Source organism: Astyanax mexicanus, chromosome 25, assembly GCF_023375975.1.
Source record: "Astyanax mexicanus isolate ESR-SI-001 chromosome 25, AstMex3_surface, whole genome shotgun sequence".
Classification (NCBI taxonomy): domain Eukaryota; kingdom Metazoa; phylum Chordata; class Actinopteri; order Characiformes; family Acestrorhamphidae; genus Astyanax; species Astyanax mexicanus.
In genome coordinates, this window is record NC_064432.1 from 15,979,730 (window position 1) to 15,998,859 (window position 19,130).

Below are 19,130 nucleotides of genomic sequence, written 5' to 3' on the forward strand. Positions count from 1 at the left end.
AAATCAGTATTTTCTAATCTAATTAGTTAAATAATACATCTCCCACCAGTGAATAATTTCACTCTCTTTTTTAAAAGGTTGGAACAGACACTGTAAAAGCATTGTACAAAAGAACACTGGAGCTGGATATACAGTACAAGCTCCTACAGGTTAAAAAGATTAAGCTGGAAATTGAACAGCTAGAGGTTGAAAAAAATGGTATAGACATTTTTCAATAAATATTCATTTAATGTATATATCCAATAAAATTCCTTAATCTTAATGTAGCTCTCCTCTTTTGCAGAAACGGCAACACCCCTAAAAGTTTTTTTTCTTTTTTTAATAATAAAATTTATTTAGGTTTGAGTGTTTGTTTGTTTTTTTTTCTCTTAGAATGTGTGTTTCATTGAGCACTTTAAGATATAGCAGACATAAAGTAAATGTTTCTCCCAAGCAGATGTAATCCTAAAATATACTTGTAAGGTAACAAACATTGAAATGGAAAAGTATTCAGCGACTATAGCAAAGAGATTGGGAAGATCTGAATAAATAAAGAATTTAGCATGTATGCCATTTTATATAACATGTCTTTATTAACAGTTAAAGAATAGTTCTGCAATTGTCTGTCTCACAATTCTGCCCTCTGGTTGGCCCAAAGTGACTGGATCGACTCAGGGGGCTGTGGCTCCACTGGTGGGCCTCTCTCCTTCCTAATCATGGCTATATTGTGCAGTACTGTTAAATCGTGACTTCAGAATCCCAAAGGTCATTTTGGTATGAGCCACATTGAACCGACACTGTGGTCCCGGCTGTGGATCTGGGAAAGGAGTCATCAGGTTCCCTTTTGCATGCATAGCCTCTGTCTCCAAGCAGCAACCCATTAAAAAATTCACCTTCAGTGGAAAACAGAACATTATTTTACTAATACTTTATTTGAAACATTAAACATTGATTAAGTCATTCATACCTAGCTCAAGACAATGACCTAGAGTTGACCCTCTTTATATACGTAAGAACTTGTTGTAAATTTCTTTTATTTATATGTATGGCCTTTTACATAAAATAAATGCTTGTCAAATAAATCAGAAAAACACACAAAATACTTTTTCAATTATGTTTACTAATGCTAGTTTTATATTTCTGCTCCTTAATCTGTATTTTATGGGAAAATAATAATCTTTACTCAAGTTTCTGCTTTTCTACTTTTTGTGTCTTGTAACATAAATCTGGTGGTGGTAATCCAACCTACTTTTGTATGATATAGAAATGGAACAATTATAATATCAAGAACATCAGTTTTAGAGCTTGAAGTTCTAAGTACACTAACCCCTGAACCCTATCATTCAGTTCTTAATCCAAATGCATTTTAAATTTTTGGGTAACATTGTGTGATGGTTATACTATACAGCATATCTTATGGCATCCCACAGGGTTACATTTTGGGGTCTTTGAAACTGTAATTAATGTTAATTATGACTTTAATCATGATTTAGTAATTTAGGGTGTGACTGTGAAATCGTAAGACTATGTGAACCATGATAAAAATAGATAAATAAATTACAGCATTTTCCTGTTGCTCTTAGAGAACACAGAAAGGTGAATTTGTTGTTTTAATTTTTAATGTTACTTTTGACCTCAAATCCTAATCAGCCATGGAGAAGGTGGTGGATTTGTTAACCATTACGCTATTTCATGACGAACAGTTTATTAGTGGTGGTCATGTACGCTAATTGAAGGCATACTGCAGTGTTAACAGTACAGGTTTTCTTTCCTATAGACATAGATGTAATTTCAGGAATGAACTAAAACCTTTAATAGGATCTTTAGACAGCATCTGCAAATATATGTTTATTGCTTACAGTGTATAAACAAAATGCAATTAAACAACAGACATTATTAAATAATATTACATGATAATGTAATGATTTATTCATGTCAGATACTCTATGCAGCAGGGTTTTTCTCATAATAAGAATTTCCTTTTCATACATGATCATGTGTATTATGTTTCATCCATTGACAGCCTTGGAATACAGGCTAAAGTGCAACAATACTGTAGGCTACTGAACAAGCTTTTTTGGAAGGCATTGCTTTGGCAGAATGCAATACACCTTATGCATCGTATTTACTTTGTGGTTATCAAACAAATACATGATTTCATGCTTTAATAATGAAGAGCCATGCGTGTAAATGTTAACAAACAGACCAAAGTAAGAACATTTAATGCATTGGTTTTAAGTGTGATAAAGTTAGAGAACATGCTGGATCACTGCGTCGCGCAACTTGTTGGTTTCTGTAATTCTGCTTCGATCACCTTCTTCTCTATTTCCACCTTAGAAAGCCAGACAAAGAGAAAATGATATTAAAATTAAAAGCTGTCCTCATTAAACAGTTTAACAAATACATTTTTCAGTTTATGTTTGTTTTATGTTAGTTGTGTTCCATCAATCACCCATTACCATGACTTTTACTTGTACCTGACATTTATAGTAGGCCTTGCTGCTGATGTGTTTTTGAGGCTGAATGTCGCTTTCTGTGCCCAAAGATATCACTCGAGTATGCGAAGCAACTGTGTATGCAACCTCACATTCCATGGTGATGAAAGGGAACCAGTCAGAGGGGATCTCCTGGTCTGATGCAAGTTCCAGCTTACAAGAGAAGGAGTGTGGATGGTCCACTGCTGTAAGTAAAAGAATAACACATTAGAGCTGGGCAACCTGACTAAAACCCCATATAACAGCATAGTTGTTTACATTTCATAAAAACATTGTGTAACAATACACTTTTCAAGATTATTACATAGAGAGAACTGTTAATCTTTACTTTAATGTTTTTTTTTTTTTTTTTTTTTTTTTTTTTTTCCCATGTCCACAGTGCTGCTGCGTTAAGTGGTTACTTGACAAAAATTTAACAAACAAAAAAATCCCTTGCACTTCTAAAAGCATTTACATGTGTCTTTGAAACAGAAAAAGGTCACCATAAACAGTTTGAAACGTCTACAACTCTAGTTCAACCATGTTTTCTCTAAAACTGTCCAACCTCTCATGTAGCTTTCCATACTAGGGTGGACCCTTGCATGACAGGAAATAAGAAGTTAAAATAAAAAGCGATTAAGCTGGGAAAATATGATTTACGATTTTAAGATAAATGGTAATACAGGACAATATGATTTACAGCTATAATGGTATAGTATAATGTATAGTATAAAGTTAAATTATCAGAATTGATTTATAAGCATTCTTAAATAGTTTTTATCTAACTGTGTATCTAAGGAACATATATGTTTTTTTTTTAAATAATAAACGTAAGAAATTTGCACTTTATGGCATTTAACTGACTTGCCAAACTGCATTGAATTTACAATTACAATATAATTCCCAGCCCTACAACAAATAATAGTAATAATAAAAAAATGCTCTAATTAATGTTGTTATTAGTCTTCCATCAGAAAGCGTGCACATAGCATAAAAGTCTAGAAAATAAACACAAGTATGAATGTCTGCTGAGGCAATACTAAAGGTTGTTGGGCATTCACTGTACACAGAAGGAAACACAAATTACAGTGGATACAATGGATCACAGTGAAATGTGTGTGTCTCATCTTGGTACACGACCCAAATGTGCCTGACAGGGATAGGTCTGTTTGTGATGAAAGTCTGACACTTCTTTTTTTCCTCCTTTCTTTTAAAAGAGGACATGTGCTTCGAGCTAGGCAGTACATAAGAAAATTCACAAAGAAGAACAGTTGGCTTTACGGACTGTGGATGTAGTTTCTGTTCGCACAGACAATTCCAGCCAGACACAATCATCCATTGACCACGCTGTCCACTTTGGTAACGCTTTAAAAATCAATTTAAATACTCAAGATCCCATGACTTTTGTCATCTATGTGCATTATTACTGAAAAACCTACTCAGTGTTTCCAGTTTTACGTCATCTGATGAGCAAACAGTATTCGAAGTTTTACAAACATCTAAGAACAGCAAGATACAAGCACAGATCCCAGCATCAACTCTTGCAGGGTTTACAAAATTAAGTTTAATTTTAACATAACTGAGTTAATTGAGTTAACATCCAACAGGGTTGGATGTTACTTTACAGCCAAACAGGGACCCTAATATAGAATGCACTACTTGGCTATTGTATAAACAGTTTGGCCTAATCCTTTGTCTCATTTATACCCCTACCCGTTGTTTTCGAGAGACACCAAATCCCTCAGAAACTAGTCACAAGAGAAATGGTTGATATCCTCCCTCTACGAAATGCCACATCCTTTTTATACATCATTAACATAAATAAATGAAAAAGGACACTGCTTCACTACAAGGCTACTAGTGGTGCTTTGTAGTCAACCCTGCCAGACTGCTGTAATTCCCTTTCCACCTTATATCATGCAACAGCCTCAGGTGCCAAAATAGAACTGCTGCACCATTTAAGGTGGAACAGGAAATGTAGCTACTAGTTAGCTAGCCACAGAGACACAATACTACTAACAATTTAATTTATATGCTTGTTATAAAGAAAAGGGTCATAATACACTGAACTACATTAATCTAAGATAATGTAGTATTTACAAAAAAAAAATCTGTTTCATTGGTTGTTCATAACCCACCATTTGATCGTTGAAAATTTCTCAATTTAAAGGGCCATGTAGATCTAACCCTCATTGTACCCCTCTGTCCCTAAGCTTGAACAAACAAAACGCAGTGATATAGTTTTATTTCTTTTTCTTGTTCTAATCTACATTATAAAATCCAACATCTCCCAAAATAGAATTCAGAAAAAATGAATGTTCCCTTACCCATGTTCTTAGCAGGAAGCCTGTCAATCCTCCAAACAATGGACCCGTACACATTTTCATACTTGACTGTACCAACAGTTACCTGCATGACAGGATGAGAGTCTGTGACGTTCACTGAGCCCAAACAGGCATTCCTGTTCATGCGGGCTTTCAGTGATTTCTGCCATGGCAGCGACACACTACGAGGCATTTTGACCCAGTCACCTGGCAATGGCACCTGAATGAGCACATTTTCACAAACTGGCTGCATCTCTGAATTTGCTCCAGGGAAAGGGAAGGACGATTGCATATTGAGAAAAGCTTGTAGCTCCACATAGGCACCTTGCACAGTGACCATTGCCTTCAGCGAGAATGGCAGCTCGCCACAACTAAGGGATACAGTCCTGTAGCGCATGAGTTCCACCTTGCAAGAATCAGGTGGCGAAAACTTAATCAGTCTAGTGTCTTCATATTCTGACTGTCGCACACACTTGTGAAAATGGAAGTCCTCAATCTCCATCCACACCTCCTCATCTTCCTCTGAGCCATATCCAGAGTCTCTTCTCAGCAGTGCAAGGTCATTCAATGCCAGAAAACATTCCCCTGGACCATTCAAGAAGGCCAGACAGTGAATTCGAGTAATGGCTGCACGTTCCAGTGTGGCTCCGTCCTTGTCTACTCGCATCCAGATGTGGTCTGCAATCTGCAGGGACAGCTCCTGCTCCTCATAATGTTTTTGTTGCTTATGTGGACCTGGTAGTCTCATCAGCTCCTCCTCAAGGGACACAAGCAAGTCTTCCATGTCTCCAAAGTCTGTTGTTCCAAACTTCAGCAGCTGCTCAACCTCAGCTTCATGAGTGACTTCGGGCTTGGGGTGATAGCGCTTTCGCTCTGTGTACAGCACATGCTCAATCTTCAACGTTGCGATCTTGCGTTGCTCACCATAGCTCTCTAGTTTCAGGCCTGAGAGCGAGCAGTTGGAATGAAGCTGGAACTCCTTGAACGGTTTTTCCAATCCCTTCTCGTAGTACATCTGGAGCACAGCTCCTGGGAGCAGCTGCAAGTAGATGGGACCCCACTGACGTGATGACATACGGTTCTTTTTCTCCGGAATCCTCAGCATTAAAGCCCAACCATGCCTCCTCTGGCTGAAGAACAGTTCCTGAGGAACGAAGGAAGAAAGGCAGCCTCCAATCTCAGCATCCCTCAGTGTCCTAACATCTGAAACTCTCCTTTCCCCATTTCCATTTCCATCCTCATAGTCCTCTTTTGCCCTTAGTCGCTCTAACTTGTGGCATATGTAGGAGTAAGAGTTTTGAAGATGGTCTCTTGGTGGTTCATAACCATCCTTGCTTCGAATAAAGAAGCGAGGCAAGGTTGAGCTGGGCTCCGAGTCTGAGGAGGAGCTTCCAGAATCTCTCTTGTGTATGCTTTCTGTCCAAAAAGGGCTAAAGTGCCCTGGGTCATCTTGGAATGATGGGAAGGAGACCTCAGGAGTCCAGTTGGAGGCACTTTTCTCAGGAGAGGAGATGCTGGTTGGTGTACTGGAAAAACTGTTGAAGAAGTCAGACTGTCCTTGAGGGCTAGAGTAAAAAGGAGATGGACCAGTTGGTGTCTCCCTCACTGGAGTACACATCGGAGTGTTGCTGGGCACACGTGAGCTCCCATTGAGGGTAAAGTGCATTTGAGGAGATTCCAGTGGGCTGGACAAGCTTAGAGATGGGTTCCCTAAAGGAGGCAGAACAAGCTTTAAACCATTCGGGCGAGGAATTGACCCTGAGCTTGAGGATGGAGACCTAACGGTTTTCTGAGGTGACGGGAGTGGGGTCCCTTCCTCTTCAAATGTCACCCAGTTAGCTGGAAGATTTGTTGAACACATTGTACTGGAAAAGTTGTTTGAACTCAGATTTGAGATTTCTGTCCGGAGTCAGCCTGAAGGAAACCCACCTTAGGGATCATCTGCATAAAAATAAAACAGAAGACACACAACATTGTAGTTAGGCCGGTCACAACAACTGTTTCAGAAATTATTGTGATTAAATTATATTAGTCATTGTAAGAACATTAAATGCCACTGATTCTCCAAAAAGGCATAACATAATGGCCACCTCCTCATTTCTACACCTATTTTTTAAATAGGAGCACTTGTAGTTCTATAATTACAGACCAGTCTTTATGTTTCTCTCTTGGACCTCACAGAACCACAAAAGAGCAGCTATTATTTGGGTGGTGGGTCATTCTCAGCAGTGCAGTGCAAGGTGGTGGTTAGTGTGTGTTGTGTTGTTACCGCTGGACTGATCATTTTGAAGATGCAGTCCTGTCTGTGTGTATGGAGGCACCATTATTGATGCACTGGTCACTGTGTATGTAAACAAACACGCAAAGAAACATAATATAATAAACAATATCAAGGTTAGCAAAATGGATTGAGGTCATATCCCTATACTGTACAATATGAAACAAACATAATTATCATGACAGGCCTAAATGTAGTCTTTGACAAAGACTGAACACTTCAAAAGAATGTACAGAATGTTAAACACAAAGAAGCTTATGAAACAATGAAGGTGGAATAATATAAATTCAGGAAGATTGTTATTGTGAAATATTCATGAAAAGAACCCATTCTTGGACCAAATGGACTGGAATACAATGTTGTGTTTTCTGTGTAAATGCTTCCAGAGAAATATGGCTTCCATTATGTGATTATACAATTCATGCCTTCCAAGTACGACATTTTCCTAATGACAAAGCAGAGATCCAAACAATACATTCTGCCAAACTTCCAATAAAAAACAAGATTTAACCAAAAGAGCATTTGTTAGGTAACCACTGCAACAAAATCCACTCTAGCAGCTGCCTGCTCGCACAGCATCTACCAGCATCTGCCAGCATCTACGTACATATCCCAGCTAAAGCATGATGTGATCAATAATATTCTGTGGATGGAAAAGATACAGTGTGAAAAGTATTATCTAAAAGGTATTACTGGATCACAGACGGGTCTAAGTAAGACCTTCTGGCAAGTGAACAGCTGGACACAGTCATGCAGCCAGTCTCCATTAGCCGATTTTTCACATGACTGCAGTTTTAATTATGCAATGGCACGGCACAAGCTTTTGGCTTCTTAGCCTTCTTTACTGGCTGCAGTTTTCTCTAAATGCATCCAAGTGGAAACATCTGGGGCTTCAAATCTCCACCTTGAGAAAGCCATTTGTATTGTAACAGCTGAGAAAGGACAGGAGGAAATTTGTCACACACTGGCTGATTTCATTTTCCATGTTTTAACTTCCTCATATGACTTATGATTTAAAAATAACACCCTGAATCATCTGGTCATTGTCTGGTCTTGGCACTGGTGTGTTCAAAAAATCTATAATGTACCATTTCTCCTCTATGTGGAGGCACTATTCAGCCGGATTTACTATATTGATCAACTTTTGTGCATGAACAACAATGTAGTCTCGGATACAGATTAGGCCACAGATACAGAGCCTAAAACACATCCATGCAAACAAAATCCCAATCCTGAAGTTTTGAAATAATGATTCTGGTCTATTAAATCTGGCTCAGCAATTAATCGACTCGGTTCCAGCTTGCAGGACATTGCCAGAGTTCTGAATTCTTTCTTGGGCAAAACATTTGTCAGCATTCCAGTATTTAAGATAATTCAGTATTTCTGTATTACTTTTAAGTAAATTATTTAAGGTATTAAATAAGTAGTACATATTGGTATAGCCTTTTCCTATAAGAATAATGAACCATGTGTATGGATATGGTATATACATTTTTGGCCCTGTGTAGTTTATTATCAAAATTAAACGTTAAGTTTTGGTTGGTTTAGGCCCAAAATAAACAACTTTAGTGCATCCCAAAATGTCAGGGTCTAGGTAACAGGGCTGCAGCATACATCGGTTCAGCACTGAATTCACAACGTACACATGTTCAATAGTCAAATCGCAGGAAGTGCAATGTTTTGTGCAAAGTCAAATTACATTTTTTTAAACCTTTTTTGCTGCATACAAAGAAAAACTTAAAATGGATGCTTTGAAGATGCTTTACAGATGAACTGATGATCAACTAAAATCCTATTTTTCGAATTGAATGATTAACAGAAAAATTTAAATATTGAAATGTACAATGCAATACAGCTGCATCTACCGTAAACTTAAAAAAATAAATAAAAACAGAAAAAACAGTGTAAATGAGTTGCTGTTGATGATTGTGACCAATGGCATCTGGCTAAAGTTGTAAATGCAAACTGACAAACAACCCTAGCAAAAATCAAACCCACATTCAATGAGGAAGCCCAGTATGCATATCCTGCAGGTCAGTGCAGTGTTCTTTAGCTTTCATGATACATGGCAACAAATCAAGGAACACAATACTAATCCCATGTCCCATGACTTTTGGCATGTCAGTGTAAATACCATACTAAAATACAAGAGTGGTTTAATCACTGCTTCAGCTTACACAGCCAATAAAGAAAAATAATTGTTTAGGAGTTGTTTTAGAGTAGACCTTTACTCACAGACAAATCCATTATATAGAAAAAGAAGTTTTGAGGGTTTGGCAATCTTCCAGACTTATGAAACAATGCATTAGATTAAGAGGAATTCTCATAATGAAGAGCTGAATCATTCCTTCTTTATGCTGGAGAAACTACACAAGCTACAAAGATAAAGCTGACACAGGCAGCATCAGCCGGCCACTGTGGCACGAGTGGGCAGAGAAATGAGAGGTTTCAGAGTCTTTGGAGGCTACGAGACACATTCTTCACATTCCTCTGGGACATTCACCATGGACAGGAAATACCAACTCAATACTCCCTGCTGCAAATTCATACATTAAAAGTTCACTAATTATCCCTTTAACTTCAGACACATTACACACTAATAGTCAAAATTGACTTTATCTTCATCTTTGTTTTCACTAGTTAGTTCCCTATGTTTCAGGTTTCTTAACAACATTAAGAAAGTTGGGCAATATGACAATATTTCGGCTATTGTGTGTCAGTAACAAACATTCAATTTGGGCTGCCACCATGACAGCCTGTCACTGATCAAGACTAAGCTCAAGGTCACCTTTTACAGCCACTGCACAGCAGTACAACCTGGTTATTTAACCTGTCCGAGTCAGACTAGTGATTGGGGCAGTGATCACACACCCCTGGAATGAAGGGCTGCCACCTCAGAACCCGAGGAGAAATTGTTGTTTAGGTGTTTGGCTTAAAAGCACCTCAGCCATTATTACTGAGATGATAGTATTGAACCTTCAGTCTGCCCACAATTCACTTCCTGCCAAGCCAATGACTTTCAAATCTGAAGAAAACACAGTTTGGTTGCAAAGCTAAAGGTGGAGGAAGGAAGGATGGAAAAAATAGCAGAAATTAATGTGGTTCAGTATAGCAGGATTAAATATGTCCTTCTAGTATTCTATTCAAGGTACCACTAGTACTTTTTCAAGCATACATAATCATATTAGCTATTTTTGTGTGGTCACAGTGAAACAGCGTCTAAAACCCACATGACTGGTCACTGTCCTGTGATCAGAAACACTTACACACTCAAGTCAAGGTCATGGAAGCACACACACACTGAATCACACACTGTAAGCCATACTAGTCTAGAGCATTTTATCACAAAAATTCCCTTTGCAAACAAAAATTGCTTTCTTGTTACTGCTCTATAACCAGAAAACACATCTCAAGTCTAGACAGGTCATATACCTGTTTAGTGAATGAGTACATATAATATCCTCCTATGATCCACGGTTTTGGAACGGTTTTGATATCTGGTCAATGTTTTATATATACAGCTCTGTAAACAATTAAGAGACCATCTCAGATTCTCTGATTTAGCTACTTATATGTATATGGTTGAGTAAAATGAACATTGTGGTTTTATTCTATAAACTACAGACATTTTTCCCAAATTCCAAATAAAAATATTGTCACTTAGAGCATTTATTTGCAGAAAATGAGAAATGGCTGAAATAATAAAAAAGACAAGAGTTTTAGACCTCAAATAATGCAAAGAAATTAAGTTCATATTCATAACATTTTAAGAGTTCAGAAATCAATATTTGGTGGAATAACCCTGGTTTTTAAATCACAGTTTTCATGCATCTTGACATGTTCTCCTCCACCAGTCTTACACACTGATTTTGGATAACTTTATGCCTTTACTCCTGGTGCAAAAATTCAAGCAGTTCAATTTGGTTTGATGGCTTGTGATCATCCATCTTCCTCTTGTTTAGATTCCAGAGGATTTCAATTTGAAAATGTGACAAACCCATGGGCCCCCTTCAGGTATATATAAAAGTTCTGTTGTCATTTTTGTCACTATAGAGGATACTAAAATAAAAGCTGTGATTATTTACTGTACATTTATATATTCTTATAAAAATAAAGTTTCGTTTTTTTTTTTTTGTTTTTTTAGAATTAAATTGCTTATCAACAACAAAATCATGTCACCAAAATACAAATATAAAATATAAAAGCTGCGATCAGCAGAATTTTTTTTATTTTCCCTGTGCTCTGTTAGCCACGCCCCCACAGCTGAGGCCTCACTGGACAGCCCAGGATGTCCTCTTCACAGAACAGTGGGACTCCAGCAGATTGCAATAACAGTGTTTGACTTATAGGTCCCTGACCATATTTTTCCACTACAGTGGACAAAATAAACCACCAGGTCTCAGGATAATATTATAAAACAATTATAAATTTTATTCATACAGTACATCTCCTGGAACAAACTCTAATCTAAAATCAAGAGTATCAAGAGTCTCAGTCTCTTATCCCACAGGAAACATTATGGTTTCTCATTCCAACTTCATCAGCCATAACTCTGCAGCACATAACCGGATGCCTTTCCTCACATGGTTAGTCTGACAGCAACAATAAGATATAGTAGTTTGTTAACTTGGAACACACAAGTCTTAATTACTTTAGGTCAACGTACACCATGCAAAAACACCAATCCAAATTTCTCTCAGGGAGAAAATATTAGAGAAGCATCCTTGGGAAAATTTTATATTAAAACAGTTTTAGCCAAACATGGATAAAAATTTTAAGAACACATCATGTTGATGCACATTGTATAAAGTTGCCTTGGATGGAAATAGGCATGAATGGTTTTCAGCACATTAAATAAAATAGAAAATATACTATATTATTTACAATCCCAAATTGTAACAAAAAGCAACATATTCCAAAAAACAGGGAAAATTAAGGGCTAGTAAACATTGAGAGCCATACTTTAACATTAGCTTATAGAACCACAGGGGCAAGGGGGAATGTGTGCAACATTTATCAAGAACTACAATATGTTGTTACCTTTACAAATACTATTTACAATTCTACATGGATGTCTACTCAGTTTCCAACATTACAATGCAAAATCACATGAGGCACACATTACAAAGATTCCGCTGTAGAAGAGGGTACAAGTGCTGGGCTGGCCTGTCGGCAGGCAAATTAAAACCTGAAACACTTAATTGAACACATAATTTGGTTATCACAAAAATCTCTTTACATTGCAAAAAGTGCATATTCTGAACACAATCTAGTCCAGACAAAATAACACCTGAAACACATATTATATAAAAATATTTTAAGTGTTGGGAGAAGGAATGGCATCAACATATGATAGATGCTATCTGAGAGAAAAAAAAAAACCAAACATTTGGTGGTCAACCAGGTCTTGCATGATTTTCCTTGTATGCTTTGATCACATTTTGAAATATAGTTTTCACAGCTCTTTTTTTGTTTTTTTGTTTCCATTTTCCTGAAGGTAAATTACCTTGTCTTTGAATCTTAAAAAATATGTTGTGAAATATTAATAATAATAATAATAATAATAATAATAATAATAATAATAATAATAATATTAACAGCTTGTCTTAAACTTAAAAAAAGTAAAAGTAAAAGTATTTCCATGCCTTTCTTTTCTTAAGCACCACTGTTCCCACATTTGTTAACCACAATGCAAAATATGATAAATACAGTGTACCTTTAATCCAAACCTAAACGGTATACAAGCAACTCTCTCTAGCTCTTTTTTGGGCTACATGTCATGAGCCAGAGGGAGGATCTGAGTTCAGATAATTGCAGGGTACCAAATTAGACTTCATCGGCACTTCAATCTCAGATGTCGTGCATGAAAACTGTAGCTAATCTCAGCATCAGTGTTGACATAATCACATGGCTAAGCGTCATACTCATCTTCTGGCGTGACCTCCAAAACAGATCATCATGACACGATGCATGGAAAAATTCATCCTCACATGCAATAAAAATATGCAAGAAAAAAGAGAACCCCAAACACAGTTTATCAGCCAAGAGGTATCTGATATCTGAAGTCTGTATGTGTAGTTTTGAAGTTTTGAAGACCTTTTTATATTTTACGCCATTTTTTAGTCATGCCCACATAACCATTTACCAAACTGAAAACCTCTGGAATATACTGCTGAACTGCTTGAACCAGGAGTGGCATAAAGTTATCCAAAAGCAGTGTGTAAAACTGGTGGAGGAGAACATGCCAAGATGCATGAAAACGATGACTGAAAAAAACAGGGTTATTCCACTAAATATTGATTTCTCAACTTTATGAATATGAACTTGTTTTCTTTGCATTATTTGAGGTATGAAAGCTCTGCATATTTTTGTTATTTCAGCCATTTCTCATTTTCTGCAAATACATGCTCTAAATGACAATATTTTTATTTGGAGAAATGGTGTCAATAGTTTATAGAATAAAATAATGTTCATTTTACTCAAATATATATATCTATAAATAGCAAAATCTGAGAAACTGATTCAAAAACTGAAGTGGTCTCTTCGTTTCAGAGCTGTTTATAAAAATACATTTTTAAAGGTAGTTTAAAGATCTTCTTTTTTGTTAATTAACTTTTTAAACATGTAATAATATCAAAACATAAAATAAAAAAAATACCAGGGTGCTGATGCTCCTGGAGAAGGAGGGGGGGATTCAGAGCATCTGGCAACCCGAGCTGAGCCAGGGCATCAAGCTATTCTCAATCAGTTTTCACAGATTACTGAACCAAACCGCTCGGGTGAGATTTATTTACACGAGCCGACATTGACTACGCTAACGTTACTTCTGTTTACTTAACACTTAATTACGAGGGTAAAAGTCCGTCTTAACAAAACTTTTAAGCCATTTTTGATGCTAAAAACCTTTAAAACTCGCATCTGATCAACATTGCTTTGTAGCATTGTTTTGGAAAAGTTGCAGCACTAGTTTTACACACGTCTGCACTGATTTACAACAATAACAACCGCTCTAAATCAGATTTACCGCCTGTATTTATACTTATAAACACATTATCTATACGAAAACGTTATCAGTTGCGTAGAAACGTAAAAGCTAGCAGCTTTACGCGCTGTGGAAAAGTAACTTTAACGTTACTTTCAGAAGTTCACTAAAGCCAAGCCATGTTTAAAGCTGCGTTACTCCGCAGTCATCCTGCTGTAAATGTCGCTACTGAAGGACTTTATCGTTATACTCACTCAGATACTCAGCTCCAGTCCGTGTCCAGCACCGGGTCATGGTTCGGGATGTTCCGCTGGACTGACCGGATCGCTTCAAAATGGCAGAGATAAGTGGAAAAGCTGCTCCCTCCCTCCCTCTCTCGGTCCTCTCTCTCCAAGTCCTCTCCCTCCTCCTACATCATCTACAACAACAGCAAGGCCTTCGAAAACACGCCACCGCGACCCACAGGTCCACCTAGGGCCCCTAACTAGTACACGAGTTTATATCCGAGCCGCTGCGCCCTGATCCTCACGGAAAATCTTACAAATCCGTACAAAATTCCTGAAAGAGGTGTAAAAAAAAAAGTCTTAACACTGCAAACAGTGATCTCATAGATGCTCCTCCTCGGCCTGGAGAACATCAGGCAACCTCCTCTAATACAAAAACATCAAAAAACAAAACAACAATAGTAACAGACTTGAGATTAATTTCAAAATAGGTTTGTAAAAAAAAATATCAATGATTCTTGTGATATTTTGTTTGCATGGAAACCCAGTCCGACCAACTAAAATATATAAATAAATCCAGTACATATACTTTAACGTTAATTATTAAGTACATTGCTATCTCATTATAATGTCTTTATTTAGAGTAACTGTCTCTTTATTTTCAGATACTGAAAATAAGACGTTATTTTGAGATGCTGCCTAATTATTTTTAAGATGATACCTCTATTTTGAGATACTTAGTCATTGTTTTTAAGATAAGTTACTTTGAGATGATTGCTTTGAAGTAAATACTTAGTATCTTAAAATAACAACTTAGAATCTCAAAATAATTACTTTGTGTCTCAAAATTACTTAGTATCTTAAATTAACACATTAGCAGGTAAAACAGCAGCTTAAAGTAAGTAAGGAGAACCCAATCCGAAACAAAATATTAAATTTAGTGATTTCTTTTTATACTCAGTGAAGCTCACAAGAGCTGCTGATGCTCATCAGGCTGGGAAAAAAGGATACAAAACGCTCTCTAAAATGTTGGAACTGTACCAACCCAGTCAGACATTGTGTACAGATAAAGGAAATTCAAAACCATATTTACCCTTCCCAGGAGTAGTCCATCAATAAATATCACTCCAAAAGCAAGGCTGGTAATAGTTTGCAAGGTCACAAAAGGACTTAACTTATAAGCAATGCACAGCCTTTCTCTCATTAAATTCGTTTTTGTGCATGAGTCCACAATCAGGAAAGCACTTATAAATGGTGAGCATGGACAAAAAGAATACTCTGCAGTTTGCTAAAGCTCACATGGAAAAGACAGATCAAATTATTTTTAACATAAAATAATCCCCCTTCATCTGTAAATGGTTATATTACCTTTTAGTTCATTTTATACCTAGCATTAATAATATTGGTTAAAAATACTTTTTTTTTTACTTGCCTTCTATTAAAACATAGCTCCTAAATGCCCATTTGCCTTTGTACATCACCATGCACTAGGGGGCAAACAAATATGAATCCATACTCTTAAGTTAGTACTTTACCATTTCATAAAACATCCTAAAGCCCATTTCCCACACTCCAGAAAAGGGAAGAAAGTATACTCAGGGCACAGTAAATGAACATAGTAACGGCACCCTCTGGAGGCATGACGCCAAAAGCAAACATTATCTCCACCCTGTCAGATTCTCCTTTTATTCTTCAAAAAAATATTAGAGCATTAATAAGTTTCTCAATGTTTGTAATTCCAGTTATGAATTAAACAAGTATTTTAGTAAAGCTGAGCAATTATAAGAGTTGAATACACTTCTCTAGGATTTAAAATGTGAAAGGTACTCTACCTACTTTGTGTACATAAACATTTAGAACATGACTAAACTGTTGAGACTTTGGTTTCAATGAAAGTTTAATCAAAAGGGGGACATAAGTGATACTCTGAGCCTAAGAATTGACAAAAAAAAAATTGACTCAAAGCCACATTGTCACCTTGTGTGGGCAAATACCTGAAATTAATGTTGTTAAACTTAGCCCACAATATCCAAAATGTTACCAGGCCTTACTCTGTGTGAAGCTTAACAAAACATCCAAAACTAGAACTAAAAATTAAGCAGATTATAAGGAAAGTTGTGGACCACTTGGAGAACACACATGTTGACATCAAAATTAAATGAAGAACGGATACAGACGGTTGGGTGGTGAACATTTTATTGACTACTGTACATTTACTTGTCCTCTGGCTTGTTGAAGCAGTAAGTCAGACAGCACTTTCCGCAATAGTGCCTGTCGAAGTGGCTGGCCATGAAAACACCGGCACCACACTCATCAGCGGGGCACTCGCGACGAAGACGGTGGATCTTGCCGTTTTCATCGACCTGTCAGAAAGGAATGGGCAAGGATGAAGGGGGACCATAACTATTGCACCCTACTATCTGCATGTCATTCAAGTTGTTTTATCAGAAGTTACTTCGTTCAATGTTTAAAAATCCATCCTCACCTTATAGTACTTGAGCACAGCGAGCTTGACCTTCTTCCTCTTGTGCTTGTTCTTCTTGGGGGTGGTGTAAGACTTCTTCTTCCTCTTCTTAGCACCACCACGAAGTCTCAGCACCAGGTGCAGGGTGGACTCCTGTACAATTGAAAAATCAGTTAGCTCCACAGTACAACATTTCTATCAACACAGAACAATTCAAATAAGCTTAAATGTGCTTGCTTTGCCTTGTACTAACACTAATTTAACTTGACATTTCATTATCATGCAATGGCATTCACATCTCTTTTTATATGACTACAAAAAAAAAAAAAAAAACACAGCAACAAAGAAACAATGCATGTCTATTCCTTTCAATATCAGTGTCCACCATAAATGATTTTTAAAACAACCCTCCAAAATATCTCCAAATCTGAGGATCACCTTGTGCACTACAATATACAATTAATGGGAGAGACCTGCACCTAATAAAACGTCATACCACTACATACATACATACATACATACATACATATAAATATAAAATAAAATGTGCCAAAGAACTGATGTCCATCTACCCTGGACAGATGTGCAGTCTTAAAATACTTTGATTATATTTACACACAAGAAAAACAGATGCTGTTTACCTTTTGGATGTTGTAATCAGACAGGGTGCGTCCATCCTCAAGCTGCTTGCCGGCAAAGATCAACCTCTGCTGGTCAGGAGGGATACCTAAATAAAAAATAAGAAACCAAGCAACACACAATTTAGGCCTAGAACAAAACAACTGGTCACTTAGCAAGTGAAATTCAATCGCTGATTGACATTATTATCAGTTTAATATTACCTTCTTTGTCTTGGATTTTGGCCTTGACATTTTCGATAGTATCTGAAGGCTCAACCTGCAAAAGATAGAGAAGGAAGATTATTCAACATGCTCGAATTACAATGAATCATTCCTTTACAACATTAACTATATTTTTCTGCACCAGTTCTGTTTACTACGCATACTGTCCTTAATTATACTAGTAGTGTGATGCATATCAACTGTGCATATTGCAGTGTTGGGTTGCTCCATACTCCGAGACAATTAAGCACTTTTACAGTTAAAACAGATTAAAGTTCGACTTCACCCCAAACCTCCATAAATTCTTAATATCTATAATTCAAAATCCCAACACTAGTTCTAGTACAATAATTAAATTACTTAAGAGGAGATACAGGAGCATCCATGCCAGAAACAGTTGCTCGAACAGCTTCCCTTTATCTTCCATCACTTAGCAATATCTGACACTAGACCAATAAAATCAGAACTATCCATAGAACTACTGACGGATGAACTGAATATTTAGCAATCAAAATTTAGCAGAAAATGCTAACAAAAGTAAATATTCTCTCATCAAATTCCCTGTTAATTGCATATTTTTATAAAATATTTGCATGGGTGAAAAATGGCTAAATTAACTGTTTGCTATTCTGCCTAATGGTTTATTTGATTGGGTTTCAGGCAAAATTGTGGTTTCGATTCTTGCCTCCACATACTAGCTACAAACAATGGATTAATAATTATTAGATTAATTTATATACCATAATACACACGGGATAGATAACGATTGTCTAGACTAACAGACCTGTATATAACATATATTACCACAATTTGTAGCCCATGCATTCACTAGCTAGTTAGCTAACACACATCTTGTGCTTTGGCACGTCCAGGTTATATTTTACCAACTTAAACGGGTTTCATTAGAAATTACTCCATTTCTACATTAGAAAGGGAAAACACACCTTATATTGAACACAGCCGGCCTACAGCTACTATACATCAGTTACTATCTAGTTAATGAAAGTGTTTCCTAGTTAAGACTAGCACATACATTTAGCTACACGTGCTACAACAGGCAACCGGCTACTAGGGTAACTTAACTGAAAACCCTGAACCTCAGAAGCTTCTGACAGACAGTTGTACACCTAAAAAGAGATTTAACGCTTTCTGAACCATGTAAATCATTCTCTATTCTCGTTTAAAATGTCTGATCATTAAAAACGAGACAGAGTAAAGGAACAGTGTACACATGCGATTCCTCTGCCCACCTCAAGGGTTATAGTCTTCCCCGTAAGGGTTTTGACGAAAATCTGCATTTTGCCGTCGAATCCACCTAAACACAGAAAAATACAAGCGTTCCGCCACAGTTAGACGCGCTCAGACACTTATTAGACCTTAATTTTACACTTTATTCCATGTATTAAAGCGGAGCCCCACTCACCACAAGCCTCTCGCTAATGGCGGATCATGAGAAGAGGGCTGGAGGAGGGCGCGACGGGGTTTTCTCGCCCAGATCGCAGGGATCAGCAGAAGCCCCGCGCGATGCCTGAATAAAAACACCACGAACTAAAAACTTTTTTT

At 37.1% G+C, this 19,130-nt stretch overlaps 2 protein-coding genes across 2 annotated transcripts; both read right to left on the reverse strand.

The window, feature by feature from the left end:
* Nucleotides 1-1,814: 1,814 nt before the first annotated feature.
* LOC111195217 (stonin-1) lies at nt 1,815-14,434 on the reverse strand. Its single transcript, XM_022681854.2, has 4 exons — nt 14,292-14,434; nt 4,781-6,718; nt 2,457-2,659; nt 1,815-2,311 (listed from the first exon to the last, which is right to left on the reverse strand). Exons 2-4 carry the CDS (start codon nt 6,636-6,638, stop codon nt 2,246-2,248), a joined length of 2,127 nt encoding a protein of 708 aa, XP_022537575.2. The 5' UTR covers nt 6,639-6,718; nt 14,292-14,434; the 3' UTR covers nt 1,815-2,245.
* Nucleotides 14,435-16,440: 2,006 nt separating this feature from the next.
* rps27a (ribosomal protein S27a) lies at nt 16,441-19,129 on the reverse strand. Its single transcript, XM_007230114.4, has 6 exons — nt 18,991-19,129; nt 18,818-18,882; nt 17,568-17,622; nt 17,367-17,452; nt 16,747-16,878; nt 16,441-16,624 (listed from the first exon to the last, which is right to left on the reverse strand). The coding sequence occupies exons 2-6, from the start codon at nt 18,863-18,865 to the stop codon at nt 16,475-16,477; spliced, it is 471 nt and encodes a 156-aa protein (XP_007230176.1). The 5' UTR covers nt 18,866-18,882; nt 18,991-19,129; the 3' UTR covers nt 16,441-16,474.
* Between the last annotated feature and the right edge of the window lies 1 nt (nt 19,130).